This window comes from Pangasianodon hypophthalmus, chromosome 14, assembly GCF_027358585.1.
Source record: "Pangasianodon hypophthalmus isolate fPanHyp1 chromosome 14, fPanHyp1.pri, whole genome shotgun sequence".
Classification (NCBI taxonomy): Eukaryota; Metazoa; Chordata; class Actinopteri; order Siluriformes; family Pangasiidae; genus Pangasianodon; species Pangasianodon hypophthalmus.
Window position 1 is genome coordinate 16,796,177 of NC_069723.1, and position 21,113 is coordinate 16,817,289.

At 38.5% G+C, this 21,113-nt stretch overlaps 1 protein-coding gene and 1 long non-coding RNA gene across 2 annotated transcripts; one reads left to right on the forward strand and one right to left on the reverse strand.

Moving 5' to 3' along the window:
• Positions 1-4,342: 4,342 nt before the first annotated feature.
• On the reverse strand, positions 4,343-9,259 carry LOC117599111 (uncharacterized). The gene is made up of 2 exons (XR_004579542.2): positions 9,085-9,259; positions 4,343-4,564 (listed from the first exon to the last, which is right to left on the reverse strand). It is a non-coding gene; the product is annotated as an uncharacterized LOC117599111 (long non-coding RNA).
• Positions 9,260-9,411: 152 nt separating this feature from the next.
• On the forward strand, positions 9,412-20,184 carry lhx1a (LIM homeobox 1a). The gene is made up of 5 exons (XM_026935117.3): positions 9,412-10,298; positions 11,628-11,851; positions 12,680-12,957; positions 14,449-14,614; positions 15,818-20,184. Exons 1-5 carry the CDS (start codon positions 10,129-10,131, stop codon positions 16,195-16,197), a joined length of 1,218 nt encoding a protein of 405 aa, XP_026790918.1. The 5' UTR covers positions 9,412-10,128; the 3' UTR covers positions 16,198-20,184.
• The last annotated feature ends 929 nt before the right edge of the window (positions 20,185-21,113 follow it).

Below are 21,113 nucleotides of genomic sequence, written 5' to 3' on the forward strand. Positions count from 1 at the left end.
TGCACTATTTCCAGCTAGGTTGGTACTTTTGCTACCTGGACAAGAAGGAAAATCAAATGGATCATAAGCATAGGAACTTAGTTATGGAAATAATGGCAAAATGTGGGAACATGCATTTGGTATCATACCATGCCATACCATATATGCTAAAAACACGTTATGAGTAATGTATTCTACTTATCACACTATACAGTATAAAAGTGATGGACTACAGAGTACTGTTGCTCTGGTGCCCCTGGTGCTATGGGAAGTCAGAAGAACAGAGTGTATATGAAATTTTGGAGTCACTATCCTCATCTCACAGGTTTTCCTTTCTAAAACAATTAAAATTTGCTTTGAAGCTGTCCATAACTAAGTACCTATGCTTATGATCCATTTAATTTTCCTTCTTGTCCAGGTAGCAAAAGTACCACACCTGTCCTTTTTTATACAAGTCTCTCAGCTTAGTTTCAGCTCTCTCTTCATTTTAGAGCTCAAAATCTATTCTGTCTTGCAATATTCAGTGTTCAATCAGGGTGACTGTCCCTTTATTTAGCGGTTGGGGAACGTCTTAACAGGGACAGCGCTGTCATTATCTGACAATCTCCCTCAGCCCTTAACAGCAGAAATAACCACTTCTCCTTGTATCATCTCAGAGCTCTGAGGAGCTGTGCATGACCACAAATCCATGCAGTTGGATTTGGCTGCTTCTTGTTGAAAATCCAGGAGCATGTGCAAAGATTATTATCCATTTTGATTTCTCTGTGATTCATGGCCAAAGTCAATGCCGCTGTGTAAGTGGTTGGTTCATGGGCTATGTACATCAAGCAGAATGTCTGGACAGAGATGTGATTTAGGATATGTCGCATTCCCAAAGATGCCAGTAATAACTGGTACAATCATGTTTGATAATCACTGTTCAGTTAGATTAAAATCTTGCTTATATTTAATGAAATAGAAATGACCATTTGAATGATGGATGAATTTGAATGTGCAAGGGATGCAAATAGCCTACATGATATGGCTTGTGCAAGATAACAATAAACTATAATGCATTTATACATAGCAGGCTTTATAAGACAGAAAAGTATAACTAAACCCAGGTATTAAATAAAATTTAGTTACTTCTATAGATTTCTGTTTAACATGAGTTGACAAGGAGATTCTCTTGAGCACTAGCTGTACGTTATTGAAGCCTTTTCTGCTGACAGCGTAGAGCATGAGAGAAAGATATGTTATATATACATCTCATAAAGCTAATGAAATAAAAACAGTAGGCATGGGAAATGTATATAGGATGTAGAAATTTACAAGCGCATGCAATTCCATGTGTACCTGTGTGCATTTACATGCTTAATACTAAATAAACAGTGTGTCAGAGTAGTACTACACCTGTGCTTGTCTGGTTTGAATTCTGCAAAATTTGTGAGGATGCACTATACATGGTGCATGTAAAAAATATTATTTGCAGTGCATAATAATGCATTGCAGAGGATTTATTGGACCAACATTGTCACTGAAGCCCCAAGTGAAATGTGTGCTTATTTATATGCAGTTATTCAGGTATGCAGTAAATTTCAAATTACTTCTTGAGATTTCTGTCTAACACTGGGCTACGAGAGGAGGATTGTGCATTCTACATTCTGCATGCCAAACTGTGGTGGTGTGGTGTGATGTTTTGACAGTATTTAGTTCAGTAGCAGACGGTTTTAGACGCAGCTCAGAGAGAGAGAGAGAGAGAGAGAGAAGGAGGGGGACGTATCCCGCATTTCTACCCGCGTGCTCTGCCCTAAATCCCGTTCCTTCTCCCCCTCGGACGTGCGCCATGCGCGTGTTGCCTATGCATTAGCCATCCATTCAGGCCGCCTGACACCTCACCGACATAAAACCGCACGGCGGAAGGTAAAATATCTCCCTCCAGGCGAAAATAAAGCTTTGTCCCTCTGCTAATCTATAGGATATAAAACAAAGCCGGGCTCTGGTGGTGGCTCTGCCTTATGCGCAGATTTTTTTTTCCTCCTTCGCGTTCACAAAAGTCGATGAAGATGAATGAGGCGGCGTTGCTGGACCCTCGTGTCCCGCGCTGTGTTATAGGATCTAGACCCCTCTCCCCATCTCGCCTTCTGTCTTCCACTCTCCCTGAGAAGTTAGTCAGCCTTTATCATTGATCACCGGCAGTCAATTGTCTTTCGGGAGTTGTGTCCGAGCTGTTCGCGATTACTTGTTGGATTAACACACTGAGCACCATCATGACCAGGACACTATCCGACATTTTCTGCTTTATGCTCTTCATCCATGAACGCACTTATGCTTTATAATATTTTTATATATTTGCTCAATCAGAGTGTTCTATCTAATGCAGAATGAAACACATCTGGCCATGCTGTTATAGAAAAATAATCAGTGATGGGTGGTGTCCTGTCAGTGGATTGTTTTTTTCTAGGTAACAGTGCCACACTGTTTTATTCCTCTTATACCACAACGATTTAACAACGATTATGATTTTTAATTTATTAATGAACGACATGCCAAACTTTAAATCTATTTATAGTTACATTTCATGTGGAGGAACGTGAAAAAATAGTAAATAAAGCATAGCTTGTTACTGAGAAATAGGAAAGCACAAATCCTGTCCTGAAGAGTCTCTCCTGGTGGAAAACATACCAACTAATACAAATCATTGACACTGGAGACTCCTTTATTAAATGTTACATAAACGTCTCCTTCCAGAAAACCTCCATATAAACGACATATATATATATATATATATATATATATATATATATATATATATATATATATATATATAGCTAAATAACAGGTTTTTAAAGCTGTTTATTATTAGACTTAGATTAAGTCTAATTATATATATGTATGTATATATATATATATATATATATATATATATATATATATATATATATATATATATATATACATAATTCTTTGCTAAATAATAACTACAGTTTTTTAAGCTGTTTTTTATTATTAGACTTAGATTAAATGGAGCATCTGCCATACAAGTCCCTGTGAATGAGCTGCTACTACAATGGACAAGATATCAGAGGAGCCCGTTAATAGAAACCTGTGATATCATTCACAGCCATTAGAGCTGCTGTTATAGAAAATGAACCAACAGCTTTTGACCAATCAGAATTGAGAATTCAAAAGCGCCCAACATTCCCAACATTTCCTGGGAATAAACCTTTACATCTGTTCAAATACAAGTGAGGAGGAGACAAGAAGAAGAAGAAGAAGAAGAAGAAGAAGAAGACGTTTAATTTTTTTTGCTAAAATCATCTTGGTGCATGATGGAAGATCATTTCTTGATAAGTCCTTTCTAAACCAGCATGATGCACACTGTAGCTAAAAAACCGGGGAGAAATAGTGCATCTCAGCTCTCACAGCTGCTTTAATCCAACCCCAGGCTGTTGATCTAAGCGACACGTGGAGGTGATGTGTTGCGCTTTGCTTTTGGTTGGGTTTATATGTGCTGTGCGTCCCCTGAGCATGGCCCACCGTGCGATAACATCTCAAAGCGAGTGCTTATCGCCAACCATTATATTATAATCATTAGTGATCGTGGCCCTTTCACCCGTGCTGCAGGAGAAGCGCGGGGATCCATTAATCTAAACTAGAGCCCTGCGCTTCTCAGCACTGCTCGTTTTCATTCGTGCCCAACGGGGAATAATATAATAATAGGCCAAGATCTCATCAGTGAGCTGGCATGATGGTGGATAGTTTTTTATGTTATTGAGCTCACCATCGAAAACTATTACACACCAGTTAGGGTTCATTTATGCTGGTTTGTGTTGCATTAGCATCCTTTGCTCTTTTACTGGAATGAGATGTGCTACCTTGTTAGTTCTCTACTGCAAATGGGAGTTTAAGTAGTTGAATAGACTCTAATAGATAGATCTCAATTTTTATAATCTCTCCAGTTAAGTGCACATTTCTGCTGATTTAAGAGACATTTGAACAATATTGCTCATGCAGGCTACAGTCATATATTGCTCTTTTTAATATTTGCTTATTACAGATAGTGGCATCTGTGAATCTTAGTAGTAAGATATAAAATGCATGGTGTCGAGGTTTGCTTACTGGTTGTAAGGGAGAAATGGCAGACATGAGTAGCTGTTCCAGGGATCGAACTGATCTATAGCTTCCATTGAATTTCTTCTGCCAGTCTGCGGCAAGTAGGAAAATGTTTATGTAGAGCTGATGGTCAATAGTGAAACACACTGACGTGTTTGTCTGGACTCAGTCCAGAGTTTATTTATTTATTTATTTATTTGTCTCCCAGCTGACAGCGATTTTAAATTCGTTAGATCAGGCACTTAACACAGACAGGGAAGCATCGCACTTCTGTTTAAGGATCTCTTTATTCCAACAGTGTCAATCGTGCAGAGCAGAACACAGTAGAGCATTATGGGTAAGCAGTGCAGTGGGTGATATATTGCAGTGCTCGTGCCTGAGTCGTGCCTCACCAGTAATCAGTTTGGCCATGCTGCAAGTTCAGGCTGTTCTTCAGACCGGCGCTTCTGCACACTGATTGACAGCTGGTCCGCGGCTCGCGCTTTCCTCCCTGCGGAAAAGAAACACGTCGATGAAAGCAAAGGCAAAAAAAAAAAAAAAAAAAGAGCTCGTGCCTCTTTTCGGCGGCGTTAAAATTTACGCCCTGCCCTCAACCTCCTGAATCACGTGGTCTGTAGCCAAAGCAGACGCAGAATGTTAATTCCATGAACAGTGGCTTTCACCTCGACATGTTCACACGCGCGATTCCTTTGACTTCTGCTAGCCTACCTAGCACCAGCAGTGCACTGTTAGAAAAAAAAATGCATAGGTTCTTCATAGGTTCTTTAAGGGTTCTGTGGATAATTAAGGGTTATTAGCATCCAAAATGGGTTAAACGTGGATCCTTTTGTGAAAGAGAAACACTCTGGGTTCTGCAAAGCTCCTTTTTGGGTTCCACCAGAGCGACAGCATTAAGGAACATTAAGTGTCGTGTCTCAGTGGTTAGAAGCTTGTAAGTTTTAATCCCAGGGAGAGCCACTGATGACCCTTGAGTCATGTCTTTAAACTTCTGCATAGTATACAGTTGGCACTAAATGCCAGACAAATACATGTAAATATACATGCACATGCAATTAGATCAAACCATTTAAAGGCTCACCTCTGACCACTGCTAGAAATGTATAAATCAATAAATAACTAATAATAAATAATAATATGACCTTGATGACTTTTTATTTATTTATTTATTTATTTATCTATCTATCTATCTATCTATCTATCTATCTGTTTGTTTACTTGTTTGTTTGTTTGTTTATTAAATGAAAAACATACTACTCTGATTTTGATTGTTTTTGTTTTTCTCTAAAAAAGGCACTTATATTTGTCTATTATATAGGCTACTTGTAGAAAAATGGTTCCTTTATATAGTTAAGGGTTCGTAGCTTCCTAAAGGGCTCTAGTTAGGAATACTTTCTGATAGGTAGAGTTTTGCATAGGATCTTTCAGGGATCCCCAGGAGGACAACCGAAAAATTCACAAGGTTTATAATTTATTTAACTTTTTTTCACTTTTCTTTATGTGTCCTTGTACAGGCATAATGACCTTAAGCCTGCATGGTCCATAAAAATGGTTTATTCTATTTTTTTTTCGTTTTGTCAGATAGGTAACAGTTGTCTAGGTCTGTTGCTGAATGTGTTTTGAGGCACATAAAAATAGGCGCCTGTTTTGGTTCGATAATAAAATCTATAAACTGTGAGCGCTAACCGGCGCTGAGGCTTAATCAGCATCTTCCACACGTGACGTGACGTTTGATTTCCATCTGAAAGTGACATGATTTGATTGTTTGGCTATTTCTGAGACAGATTTCAAAAAGACTTTGCACGCGTAATGTTTCTTCTCAATCTTGCGCAACTCGACATTTGGCCCTATAATGCAGACCACTGCACTAACGTCAGTCTCATGAATAAAAAGAGTAAACACAGCGGCGCAGTGACACACACACACACACACACACACACACACGCACACACAGGGAGAGGGGCTCTTGGCCCAAATCCCCCACCCCTCCACCCCTCAGTCTGCCCGAGCTCCGGTGTGCTCAGCTAATCAAAGCCCGAGTCAGGCCTAATATTTCTCCCTTTATTACCGAAGTGGCAGCGAGGCCGTGTAGCCCACCAGCACACCCTGCACTAGCCGTCTCACCTGCTCTCCACACGGTAACGCCACACTGCTGTAGGAAACGGAGCAGGTCCACAATCACAGGAAAGCAAATAACTCAAAAAGCCTTCAGAGCCTTAACAGACCTTAAGACCTAAATGTAATAAGTCCTATTCATCCTTTACTTTCTTTATTAATTATTACTACTTTCTTCGTAGTGTTGATTTGGTTGGTTATTATGTTTTGTTTTTTTGTTTTTTTTTTCAGTTAAAAATGACATTTCTAAATGTAATTTTTTTTTATTATTGGAAAAAAAAATCACTATCATTCGAAAATCTGTTGACATTTGTAAGCAACCTACGTATTATTGTTATTATTATTATTATTATTATTATTATTATTATTAACAACAACAACAACAACAACAACAATAATAATAATAATAATAATAATAATAATAACCATTATTATTATTATTATTATTATTATTATTTTATGTTTAAATGATTGGGGATTTCGACGTTAACATTTCTTAAAATAGTCTTTTAGAAAATGAAAACTCCTGTACAGTTACCTATTGGCTACAACTCTAAATCTGATTTAATGTAACATAAAATTGAATTGTCTTTAATAATACGGATTGAACCGGATGTGCAAACACTGAAATGGAGCAAAGTAAAGCATTGGAGATAGAAACTGAGTGGCCATGCTGTTATGTGGATGTGCACAGAGTCGTTCTGACTGAGCAGTAATCCACTGGGCAGTTATAATACAGTAATGTTATAACTTACTATAAAGCAGTGTAGAAATGCAGCATCAAGATTTATGCTGCCATTTAACTAACCTGTGTATTATGACTGCGTACCTGTATACATAAGCTCCTAAATATTATGTCAGAATAGTACGACGTTTATAGTCACCTGTGGTGGCGTACTACAGTATTTTGGCATACTGTTTAGTATGCTGCTTAGCACGCGCCGTATTGAGCATGCGTACAGGCCCGGCGCGCGGATCCGTCGCGGGAGGCATTTCTCCTGATCCATAGCTCCCTCTAGCACCGACCCTTCCCCAAACTCCACACTCCAGCACGGTGCTCCTGAACTGCAGCTTAATACCGAGCACACAACTGCCAAAATAACACTCCAGCCTTTTAGTGGTTACCTATTATTATTATTATTATTATTATTATTATTATTATTATTATTATTATTATCGTGTGAATATTTCCCTCATTTCGTTTTACAGGACGGCTGCACTTCTCAAATCACAAAAGTAAAATTTAAAATTAGATTACAGCCTATAAACACAAAGCCCATGTATTTTATGTATTATTATTATTATTATTATTATTATTACTATTATTATCATCATCATCAGTGTGCCTGTTGTTTGATGTCTGATTCTGTGGTTGTGTTAATGTTTAAGTGTGCTGCTATTATTTTTGTTCATGTTTTTTCTTATTTTTCTAATTTTTTCTGATATTTTGGATGTTTTGACTAAAGCTTAATAATGCTGTATGCAAAAGGCCTGTACACTCTCCGTGACGTCATTAAGATGCGCTGAGCTAGCATAAAACGAAATTTAAAACGAGTTTTAACCGATTTAAACAATAACATAAATGTTGTGCTAAATTATAAATAAAGTCACTCATTCTGACTTCTTTAAGGGGAAAATTAAATATTTTACTGAAGGAGGATAATCATGGTCACATAGCACAGAGTGGAGTGTTTTTTTTTTTTTTTTTTTTTTTTATATTTTCCTAAAACCACACATATCCTCTAAGTCCAGAAGGATGTGTGTGTGTGTGTGTGTGTGTAGTCTCTGTGCAGCTGTGATTGCGCGTCTCTGCGCCTCCACGCCTTCACTTCAGGCTACATGAGAAGCAGCGCATGTGTAAGACCACAGACTGACTGTATTGATTCCGGATTCTATGCGGATCGTTTAGGTACAGACAGCCAGAATAGAGAAAATATGTTTGTGTGTGAGTGTGTGTGTGGTGGGTGACGATGTAAGGCGACATTTCCGTTTGAGAAAAAGGCTACCTTCATGAAAATAAACATTTAAGCACCTCATCTTCAGTTTACAGTTTACATTCAAGCTAGTCAACATTTCTTAATTTTCTCCATTCGGACCAAGAAGAAATCATGATTCTATCCATTCTCATGTATATGTCTCTATACCTCCACATGTACCTATCTAAGTGTGATGTGGCTAAACGTCGATGTATATTGGTCTATAATTGAAGCCTGTAAGGTGTGCAGGGCCATTAGGAGTCACTAAGTTGATCCAGCCTCCTGTAAACTTTAGAGCCTTCCCGTCTTTCGCTTTCTCTCGTGCGACAAAAGGACCAAAGGAAGAAAGTATTTATTAAAATGGCCTTTACACTTCGTTGATTCAACAGTGAGGTGATGCAGCCCATTGACTCAAATAGCCTTTGAAATACGTCTTAACGGGAGGCACGTGCGCCGATATGAACCGCACTTTGTACTGCTGCTTTGCGGAGAAGTGAAAAAAAAAAAGGTTTAGAATGATAGATTTTTATGCAACATCAATCTGGACATTAGAAACAGAACACTAAGACAAGAGCAGATGAAATGTTGCGCAGAAATAACTAGCAAGAAAAAAACATCCACTTTTTTATAAATAAGTCTATAATAAGCATATTTAAGGAAAACTATATAAAAAGCGGTTTAACAGAATAACTTGTTTTTGCAAAATAAGTGTGCTGATTAAACAAGCTGCCATTCGATGAATATATTTCTGTCATAAAACTTCTCCGGTGCTCATGAAGATGCTCCGTTTGCGCCCGGCATTAAGCAGTGTTTTAGATGTAGCTTTATTAAACCACTGTAGCTCTGTAGCTTACACTACTGCAGAATGATAGAGGTGACGTATTTGCCTGTTTAAAAAGAAGCCATAAATACGAATGCCTACCTTATGAAAATATTCTCCCCAGTCCTCTTTACCCAGTCGATTACAGATCACTGGAGACTTAAAGAAAGGGAAGGAGAGAAGGAAAGGCACTGGCATACATCAAGGCTCTGCGTCTTTCTGGCTATCCCCAACATTTACTAAGATATGACACTTTCTGGAGGTTTTTTTGACAATTGGTTTCCTCTGTTCCCTATAAATAGGACCGAGTGCAGCGGCAGAGCGGCGAAGAGACAGCTAATGGTCACTTGTACGGAAAGATGCTGATTGGTCTCGACCTGCCGTGACGTCACGGGGCTGTGAATAAGTCTGGCTCGTGCGCTTTGCGGGAACATTCAGAACACTGAAGGCTGCGTGAGGAGCGTCAGTAACGCAACGACGTGTCACACACAACCTGTCCTTTGTAGCATCTTTCACCTCTTTTACCTCACCGAGGAGGAGACACCCGTCCTGAAGGAAACGCACTCTGAAGTGGCTTGATGGTTATCTTATCTTATTAGAGCGCGCGCCGGTGGACACATGGACGTGGTGAAGTGCGCTCAGCTCGCGCTCTGATGTGATCTTCTCGTCTGCTGGTTCCGGTTGCATTCTGCTCTGCCAACAGACACTTTTTTTTCCTTCATCGCTCTTTCTCCAATGCTTAACCTTGACAACAATCGCAACTTGCTGATGCGTGATGGTGTTCCCCGTGTAGCCAACATCCGGTTGGTGATTTAACTTTACCCACGTGCACTGGCTTTATTTGCATCACTGCAAATGTGTTTGTGTGGAAGAGGACCGAAACGACTGACAGCTGAGGCTCTGCCGGTTCCTCCTGCATGAGAAGGCTCACGTTTGATCGCTCGGGGTTTTTTATTTTGGACGAAACGCAGAAGTGCTGTCGACACCTGAGTGTTTCTCGTACAGCAACCGTTCACAAAGACTTACAAGAGACTTGGAGTAACGTTCAGCGCTTTTGTGTTTTTGTGTGCGTGTGAGTTAACAGGAAAAGGCTGTCAGGTTGTGGAGAAAAACGCAGCAGTGATTGTGGGAGAGCATCCAAAGACGATGGTCCACTGTGCAGGCTGCGAGAGGCCTATACTGGACAGGTTCCTGCTCAATGTGCTGGACAGAGCGTGGCACATCAAGTGTGTGCAGTGCTGCGAGTGCAAATGCAATCTGACCGAGAAATGCTTTTCTCGAGAAGGGAAACTCTATTGCAAAAATGACTTCTTTAGGTAAGTTGGAGATGGAGATTATCTCTTTGACAATCATAACCATTGATTTCGTTGATGTTGAGATGGAGCCTAGTTAAGCACTAATGTACAACAAATTAAGAAGATATTTTTAAATAGAATTTTTTTTAATATGATTTTGTCACTAGCTGCTTTAACACCATCATCTACTTATAGGCCTTCACAAGAGGGTTAATAATAACTCAAAGCTGATTTTAAAAATATCACTAAATATCTATATCCAAACACAAAAAAGTAAAAGTGCAAATTATAAACTTCATTGGATTAAACAATTAATTCTAGATATAAATATATACATATCCTATAAAAAAAACTGTTATCTGATATAAACATTTAAGTTTAACTTAATTCCTGAATAAATATCTATCCATAATGCTCGTCATTTATCCTCTACTCTAGTTCTATTTTAATAAGCATACTTATCTAACAAAAATATATTTTTAATAAAATTCTGAACTAAATACTACAGTTATTCTCTGACATGGACTGAACTGCAGAAATGCATCTCTTTTGATTTATAAAAAAAAAAAAAAAAAAAAAAAAAAAAAAGCTAGTGTGAAGTGGGAAGGTAAGACTTGTCAACAAGGTTAGCATGTTGGTTTCTTTGATTAGCACAGCAGTTAATTAAAGGCTTGTTAATTTGAATTGTCATGCAAAAGAAAGAGCAGCTCCACTAATGCTCTGTATACTAGCTTACAGTGAAGTGTGTGAGGAAATCACACTTTGTGCAGGCCGATGAGCCACAGGGATCATTGGTCAGACCCGTGTGTGTGTGTGTGTGTGTTTGCGGGTCGAGCGCACATGTGATAAGTGGATTTGAATAAAAAAAACACACTTTTGAGGTGGAAATCAGCAGGCAACACAATCATAGACTTGGAATCAACAAACACTGGACATCACAATACACACAATTCAGCAGAGTGAAATTAGCAATATGGACCGTGTCTCGAGTGTGTTCACTGAATAAAATCTTCAATGTTTCTAATGGTTGTTATTCATATTAATTTGTATATAATTACATATATTATATGTTGTTTTATGTAGGAACAGAAAGAAAGAAATAATTCAGCGGAACAGTTATTTATCAGTCTCGCATTTACTACTACTACTATTATTATTATTATTATTATTATTATTATTATTATTATTATTATAGAGAATATTCTTTTATGCGCGTGTGTCTTTGGTTGATTCAAAAAGTGCATCTACTTGCTAGCTTCAGTGAGAGGCAGAAAGCTGCATTAAGCTCTTAGGGTTAGGGTTAGAGATGATATTACCACGGAAGTGTTTGAAATGTGTTGTGTTTCGCAGGCGCTTTGGGACGAAGTGCGCAGGTTGTGCTCAGGGCATCTCGCCCAATGACCTGGTGCGCAGAGCGCGCAGTAAAGTGTTCCACCTCAACTGCTTCACGTGCATGATGTGCAACAAACAGCTGTCCACGGGGGAGGAACTCTACATCATAGACGAGAACAAATTCGTGTGCAAAGACGACTATTTAAGTAACACCACCGTGAAAGACACCAACCTTCTCTCGGGTAAGATAAAAGTCACTGGAAAATGAATGACACTTGGAACAGCGCAAACTATACTGAAGAATGTCACTTAGTCACGTGCACACTGATGTGATGATTATAATGGCGTTTAATGAGAGAGATTTTAACAGATTCACGTTATGGTGCTTAGATTACTTTCTCTAAAATATTCAAAAGCATTTCTTTATTTATTTATTTATTCTTTCTCCTGAGTTAAACGGATCACAGCACAAGTGGACGCTACTCTTTAAAAATAAACTGCTGTAATGCATTTTAAATATTATTATAAGACATACTCGAGGAAACAGTTGCTTCATCCTCCATTTAGCATTTAGTATCATATTTTATGGTTATGGCCTGCAGTTAAAATAATATTACTATAAAATATATGTTAAAATAATAAATAAAATAAATATTAATAAGGGGATTTCTTTGGGTTTCTTATTGACAGTAGAGCTCTTTAAGGAATCATTCAAAGCTTTGCAACAACCTTCCTGGAGGCAATTTTAAGGGTTTTTCCAGGAACCTTTGATTTTTAGGCAACAAAGAAAAAAATAATAAAATAAAAAAACTAGAGTATTGAACTAAAGGCCTAATAAAGATTCATTAATTGCTAATAAACATTAGGCTTATCAGTATCATTTTCAGTAATAATACGCTTTGCAATTGTCTGAAATATTTATTTTGCATTTGATTCATATTCATAGCAATTCGTTTTCGTTTTAAATTGTTATTGTTTTTAAATGTTGATTTATTTTTTGTTTTTATTTACATTTCTCCGCTTCCTCTTCTTAGTATTATTATTATTATTTTCCCCTAATGTGCCTTCAGTAACAGCCTGCAGTGATCCGAGTTTATCGCCCGATTCCCAAGACCCGCTTCAGGACGATGTGAAGGACTCGGAAATCGCCACCTTGTCGGACAAAGAGACGGTGAACAACGAGAACGACGACCAGAACCTGGGCGGGAAGCGGCGCGGCCCGCGCACCACCATCAAAGCCAAGCAGCTCGAGACGCTGAAGGCGGCGTTCGCGGCCACGCCCAAGCCCACGCGCCACATCCGGGAACAGCTCGCGCAGGAAACCGGCCTCAACATGCGCGTCATCCAGGTAAAGTAACCCTATAAAAAAAATAATAAAATCTGCTACAGAGCAGTTTCGGATTGAAGAGAGGCCAGTGCCTGTGTTTATAGCACAGATCTTTAATATTAAAAATATAATAAAAAAAATAAAGATTTTGACAGCATGAAATTGTATTAAATATAACCTAGACTAATTCATTTTAGAAATGATTTGGTAGCTCTCACAACGCGCCCGCGCTGACCTCGAGAGCATGTGAATGGAAACGGGAAAATATTTTGCTGGCATCTGCGAATGTTCGGAAGTAGTATTTATACTGTTAGCCTATTTTTTTTAATTCTTGGCTCGGGTGATGGAGAGAGGTGCCAACTGGCGTTAGGCTGGCGGGAGCGGCGGGAAGCTTGGCAGCGCGGCGCCATCACGCTCTGCGCCCACATTTAGCCATGCTGCGACGCTTCTCAGTCAAGTGGAAAGTCTGTAGCAAAAGCTCCCGATTCTGCTTGGGGTTTTTGCGCGACGACGACTGTTGATTATTGTCATTTTCAGGAGCGCTCGAGCCGCTTCAGACTGCAGAGTGACCCGTTAGTGCAGTCTGCTGTCACCATGCAGAAACACGCTGATGAATGAAGATAAAATATGAAAGATAGGCCAGAAATATAGTATTTGTTAGGAAAGGTCGTGGAAATAGGTGCTGTGGGAATTGCCTGATATATTAATGGGGCTAAACATCAGATCAGAGGGATTTACTGATTGTTTAAGTGCATCAGAGTAAATAGGTTAATCAGAGAAAAAAAAAATAGGAGTAGTTTTATAAATTGATAGAAACACTAACCCAAGTGAGACAGATAATATTTGTAATAGCCTTCCTCTTATTCTTATGAATTAGGCATTTGAGGTTCCTCCTGCTGCCCCCCTTGTGTATATATATATATGTAGCTGCAGGAATCTATCTATCTATCTATCTATCTATCTATCTATCTATACACACACACACACACACACACACACACACACACACACACACACACAGGAATTAACCCTTTGTATCTGACTTGCAAACCTACAGGCCCAGGAACAGTCCCAGTTTACTGCTACAGCTAGGTTTTTAGGACATAATCTCATGGAAGAGTTATGAGTTCTAGAGTTGAGTGAAAACACACAGATAAATAATCACATCGCTGAAATATTAGGTAAATAAAACCACATTTAGATTAACGCTGTTATTGTGGAATTTGTCTAATTTGTCTCGCGCACACTAAGACTGGTTTTATACACTCTTTTATACGAAGCGATGGAGATCTGGATGTTGTTAAGGGCTAAAAATAAAACCTGAGTAATAAAAAATCCATCTCTATATATCCATATATCCATTGCTTTAAGCTTTATAAATGAGATTTTTATTTAGGTATCGGCAAAAAAAAAAAAGTGACAAAACCGACATGTAGAAAATGATCGTGTTATTGCTTGGTTTTGTGTTGTTGTGTTATATAAGTGTGTGTTTGTGTTGCCTGTGTGCGTTAGGTGTGGTTCCAAAACCGGCGCTCTAAGGAGCGGCGCATGAAGCAGCTGAGCGCACTCGGCGCGCGGAGACACGCGTTTTTCCGGAGTCCACGGAGGATGCGCACGCTGGTGGACCGCCTGGAGCCTGGAGAGCTCATTCCCAACGGCCCTTTCTCCTACTACGGAGGTACGCCTGGCTTCCTCATCCTCCTCGCACCTCTGTCCTAACCGCTGAGCGCTTTGACACGCGCCTGTAAAGCGCCGTTTCCATTTGTCCCGCCGCCGCAGGACGCCTTTGAAGCCTCGCACTGTTCATCAGACAGGAGAAACAGGAGAGCTGACCGAGAGTCTGATCGCTGATCCGATTGTGTAGTCTTAGAAAAGAAAAAATATAGGCAATGTAGCGGATGTTATAAAATGATCGTTCATACTTCATGGCCTGTCCGACAGTTCGGCTGTCTGAAGCCAGTGGCACAATCAGGACAATGCAAAAAGAAGACTATTCATGGCGCGCAAACGAAGAGCTGAACCAGTGCATGCTTTAAGTGTAGGCTGCTAAGAAAACTCAAGGGTTAATTCGGCTTGTGCATGCTGCTGAACTCTTGCCTTACGGGCAACAGTGTTTAGTGTTATTGCTGTTTTAGTCTTGGCCGTTATCACCGCCACATTTCCGCTGGAGCTGTGTTCAGCCTCTCCTCGTCTTCATTCATGCGTGAGTCGTTAGCATAATTGAGGTCAGCTGGTTAGCCATTTCTATCAACAGATTTTTATTCCACTGGCATTTCATTCCCTCTCATCTTTAGCACTCGTAGGACTTTAATGTTTTGGCTATTTATTGGACTATTTTTAATGTAAAAAATACGAACCTTCTTTGATCAAATTATAGGGGAAATATTATCATACTATTACTATTATTATTAATGCCATTTTAATTTTTAAAGTGAATAGCCATGTATGTGGTAGTTTTTCCAAATAGTTTTTTTTATTCATAAAATTATTTTTTCTGTACTGAAAAGAAAGACAACAATTATTTTATATCAATTATTAATAATAATTTTGTAAAGAAATGAATCCTTGCTTTTTAATGTTATAATTTTTTTTAATGATTGCTATTTTTACATTGTGTTAAAACTTTCAGCGTACACAGCGGTATTATGCCACTGAGATATGGGATGAATTGTGAGAATGTTAAATTATAGATGAACTAATTAATTTCTCACCACTTTTGTATACTCCACATGTGATTTAAGTGTAACATGCTCTGTGACTTTTGTGGCCCAGCAAGAGCCTTTTCCACAAAACTACAAGCTACACGTGCAATCATTTTTAAACATGTACTTTGAGGTTTATTTGGTGAAAAAAAACAATTTTTTTCTCTTTTATATGGCAGATTATCAGAGCGATTACTATGGACCTGGAGGGAACTATGACTTCTTTCCTCAAGGGCCGCCGTCCTCACAGGCCCAGACCCCAGTGGACCTCCCCTTCGTCCCGTCATCAGGACCCACTGGCACCCCTTTAGGGGGCATGGACCATCCCATCCCTGGGCATCATCCATCCAGTGAAGTACAGCGCTTTTCAGACATCATGTCTCACCACCCAGGAGAGTCGCCCAGCCCGGAACCCGGGATCCCCGGACCTCTGCACAGTATGTCGTCCGACGTGTTCGGCCCTAGTCCCTCATTTACCTCACTCTCCCTCAACGGAAGCGGATACAACAACCACCTCTCCCATCCTCCTTCGGAAATGAACGAGGGCACGGTCTGGTAGCTCCTGAAGGCGTTTCTCCAGAGAGAAATTAGGGACAACAGAAAAGAGAGGATGGCAACAGGGACACTGGTCACTTTTTTGCCATTCATATTTATTATTTTTGACATTTTTTCTTCATTATTTTGCTGATAAGAGAGTATAAACAGGTGCAGCAAACAAAGAGGCCATAGACATTTACTTTGATATTGTGTTGCAGTTCAGTTATGTTGTTTTCTCCTCATCAAAGACAGAACTCGAGCACAGAAATGACTGATGGCTACTGTTGACCTAATCGCTGTATGGACGGCGCTGTGAGGCTTAGCACAGCAACTGACCCCCCTTCCCTCCCGCCCCCTCCCCGAAGCCCTCCATGCACCACTGGCTAAACCTTCACTCTCTAAACAATGATCGCAACATATTAACAGCATTAGCTATTGTCAAAGACTTAGCTTTACAGAGAAACACCCACGGCGGCTTACCTAACGCTTACCTGCGATGTTGACTCCAGGAAAGACCTAAGCCGGCAGACTAATTTATTTATTTGAAAGCTCCTCAGACCTCTTTGCCTTTCAAGGCTTTGCCATATTGACACTTAAACAACCTTTTTGACACTAAATATGTTTCTGGAGGCAGGGAGGAAAAAAGGCTTTTTTTTCTCTGTGTGGACATATCCCTTTGTTTTTCCTAGAGTTCCACCAAATCTGAAGTTGGCCTTCAAAAGGCAAACAGTAAATGTTGTATGGATTGTGAACCCTTTATTTAATGGAAGAGAACTTGAAATGTTGTTAAATGAAGTCTACCTTCTAAAATTATTTTAACGAGGGTCTGAAAGGGACTTAGAACAGTCAACTGTTTACGTAATATATTTAATTCAGGAGTTAAAAGTATCAACCATGTTTTAGAACCTCTTGATCCAGATAAAGAAGTTCCAAGCAACCAACCAAACTTTTGTATTGACTTTATTTATATTGTATGAAGAAAAATGAGTTTGCTGGGGTTGTGGTTCACTGTGCTAGTTTGTACAAGATGTTGTTTACAAAAAAATTTAAAAAGGAAAAAAAAACCACACAAGTAAGTAGACAGTTGCCAAATAAAACCATAGCACAAATACTGTAAAAGTGCTTTGCACCATTATCTGCAGAACGTGTTGAAACAAAGTGTAAGTGTTAAAAAACAAGAAGAAGTATTTACTTCTTAATTTTTTAGTCTGCTGAAAAAAAAACATTCAAAAATTGTTAATATAACATACTTAGACCTACAAGTTTTATTTTTGTGTCTTTAAAGGAAAATCCAAACTATTAAAATCGATGGTCAAATGTGCAGCGAGCAGCTGCAAATTTCTTTAAATATCAAATTCTCATGGTATGTCTTTTATTGTTCTAATAAACCTAAGCTTATGTGACCTCCAGTGCATATTAGACCATTCACTGTATAAATACAACATGTTGAACAAATTTGTGAGTTTTTAATAAAATTAGAAAATATGAAATTGGGATGCTTGGTTTAGTAAGTAATCTATTTTTCATGTACCATTCTCTGAGAAAATTAACATTACATATCAGGTACACCTAAATAGGAGTTTCCCATTTTTATCCGCTGACAGCGACACTGGGAGAGTACATTCATATTTATCATCACCTTGCATCTGGTCCATTATATCTCAAATTCCAGAACTTCCCTTTTTGCGATTCTGATAAAGCTTCAGTAAAATCCGCTAAGATTTGTGAGCATTAACATTTCTACTTTTAATCAGATGTCAGATTTGTTAGAACATCTGTGACTTCTGTGGTTCGTTGATGGGATGAAGTGATGAAGCACTTTATTACTGTTTCTCATATGAACATCCTTGAGTGATTTCCCTGAAATGTGATATTAGAAGAAAGTAAAATTCATATAACAGGTCAGCGTTAGGTTACAGAGCATTTTACATTGTGGATTTACAATATACAGTACTGCAAGTATAGAAAATGAGACTTTAGCATTCGTGCTACTTTACTTTTATTAGCAGATGATGTAAACCCTCTCTGATTGTTCCCTTGTAATGATCAATCTGCATTCACAATTCATTACTGAAATCTTCAGTGAGACCACTAAATCTAAAACACACACACAAGCGCAAAAATGCATCTCATATTTTGATAGTTCCTGTGATGGCTGAAAACAGAAAGTGCAGACTTTAGTAACAGTTAATATCGCACATAAATGATACAGCACAGGATAATTTTTTTGCCACGTCTCAGAGCCAGGATGAAAAATATTAAAAAGCCTCATCAGACATGCAGAACAGCTCTCTTGTGTCTGAACAAACAGAAACAAAGATATTTCAATTCACAGAGTAGCAAACCTATTCCTAGACTCCCAACAATTCACATCTCGATTCATAGACTGGAGGAAATAAAACAGTAAAATCAGATGCATCGAATGAAATCCCTCTAGGATGCATCAGAGAAAAAAAAATCCTTCATAGGTGCAGAGGCAAGGAAAGTCGGGCATCAAATTGAGCCTGGTGTCTTGGGAGGCGGCAGGGCTTTATCTGTGTGGTTTTAGTTTTGAAGGAGCCCAGCAGTGCCCCCACTGCACCCAGCACATAATCCACTATGAATTAATCATGGTCCTGGGAGTTAAACAGGCCTGCCAGGGCCCTCCTGAGCCTGGGGCTTAGCCACGCCGCTGACTCCGCGCTCTGTCACCCAGGAGGCCACAGCTCTTTAAATTCAAATCTCAGATTGATTGGACATTGGCTATTGGTTCTGCCTGACCTTGTAGACACGTTAAATATAAATGCACCTTAAGAGTATTGAATGTTTTTAAATGACATTTTAAAATCTTGATTGTGGGATCACAATACAGCACACCTCCTCCGGGTGTCAGCTTTGTATTTGTGTGTGCAGGAGGCGAATGTGAATAAGGATGCACATGTATATATATATATATATTGTATATTCAAAGTGACCAGAGTTTGTTTCTAGTAATTCTGATTTATAAGCTATTTAACATCCAATACAATGCACCAATACAACTCTGGATCATCTGAATGAATATGATTTGCATACTGGCATTATCATTATCCAGCTTGGGTTCTGATGAACATTAATGTAAATGCTGATGCAGTATGCTGTATATTATACAGCTACATCTGCCTGGACCTTAAGTACCATCGAGTGCGATATACTAACACAGGAAGCATATTGTGTATTACGAAAGGCAATATGAGTAACTTGTGTCATGTATGCTGTAGCTCTTGGTTTCTTGGTTTTAAGTTACAACATTAAAAGAATTATGCCATGAATTTTGCAGTCTAGCCTGTAACATTGCATAAATTTGGACACTTTTTCACTTAGTACTGCTGCATGTTTGATTTGAAATGAAACAACTCTAAGGTTAAATTGCATTATATAATATTTAATTTGGGATTGGTACATAGGAACTGAATTCATTTTGTACACAATAACTATCTGAGATACTGGGTATCTTCTCTGATCATGATCTGCCCGGGCTACAATGCAGACATTTTCACTTATTGCTTGTGCTAATGTCTTTTTGCCTTCAATCTTCAGTAAATGAAATGTAACGCAGCAGAGTTCAAATTGGGCAACTGACTCATCCTGTCAAGAACATTTTCACTTTTTGACCCTGAAAAACTCCATAGTCATTAGAGTAGTATGTCTTGGGTGACTGTCCTTCTGAAAGGAGAAGTTCTGAGACTTTTGGTTGGATCCGAGCAGTTAAGATGCTTCTCAACACTTCAGAATTCATCCGTCTGTTGCTGGCAGTCACATCAATAAAGACGAGTGAGTCGGTCTGACTGGCAGCCATAAAAACCCATGCCACTATGTTTCACACATGAGCTGACATGCTTTGGATCTTGAGCAGGTCCTTTCTTCTCCATGCTTTCCCCATTTCACCACCATGGTATGGTTTACTCTCTTCTGTCCTTGTCTTTTATGCACCTTTTTGGAAATTATAAGATGGCTTATTTTTGTCTTTGAGGCTTACAACTGGGTCGTATTTTACAACGGAAACCTTCTGAAATCATACTAGTGTGTTGTTCCTGTCCTGGTTGATAGTGTTGCTATACTTAAAAAGATTCAAGGTTGAATGACACACCTGGCCAGGAAACAATCAAACAATTTAAATGGGACACTTAGCAATTAAGACTGATTTCCTTTAACCTCACAGTCATTGTTGTCATTATTGCCACTGCACAGTTTCTTAGGGTCAACATTAAAATTTATCTTCTGGCTCTTCAGTAGGTGTACATACTGGAAAGAGATCGGCTATTAAGAAAACCTGTTTTCACTTATAATAAAACATATGTCTACAGACATATTTAATCTCACACACACACTCGGTACATATATATATATATATATATATATATATATATATATATATATATATATATATATATATCAAAATAATATAAATATAAGAAAATTGTTTCAGAAAGGAAAACATAGATTTGAATAATGCTTGAGTTTTCCCCAGTAAATATTTGGCAACCCTCAAACTCTCAAAAGTGAAGTTCTTTTTTTTTTTGTTCTTTTTTTGCATTTTACAATTTTTGCTATTTTAGAATTATAATGAAACTATTAACACTATAGAACAACATGTGGAATTATACAGTAACAAGAAAAAATATTAATATATATATATTTTAGAATTTTATTAGTATTCCTGACAGAAAGCTTTGCATACTCTAAGTATCTTCTCTGCCTCATGAGGAAGCTTCAGCTAGGAGGCTTTTTTTAATGTTTCCAAACAGACCAAGCTCCTCACTTGTAATCCTAAGTTCATTAAAAAAAAAACCATCTGCTTGGAGAAACAGTTTACTTTTTTGTTAAAACTGTTATGTAGTTTTGTTAAAACTACTTATCAAAATACATTTTGTTTGAAATATAAAATTATACATGGGCATTCACATTTGTCTTAGAAAT

What these genes read in the sequence shown, in the direction of transcription:
- lhx1a (XM_026935117.3), top strand. Translation starts at nt 10,129, where the DNA reads ATGGTCCACTGTGCAGGCTGCGAGAGGCCTATACTGGACAGGTTCCTG. An exon ending in TGCAAAAATGACTTCTTTAG is followed by an intron (nt 10,299 to 11,627) that starts GTAAGTTGGAGA and finishes TGTGTTTCGCAG; the next exon opens with GCGCTTTGGGACGAAGTGCG. An exon ending in TCAACATGCGCGTCATCCAG is followed by an intron (nt 12,958 to 14,448) that starts GTAAAGTAACCC and finishes TGTGTGCGTTAG; the next exon opens with GTGTGGTTCCAAAACCGGCG.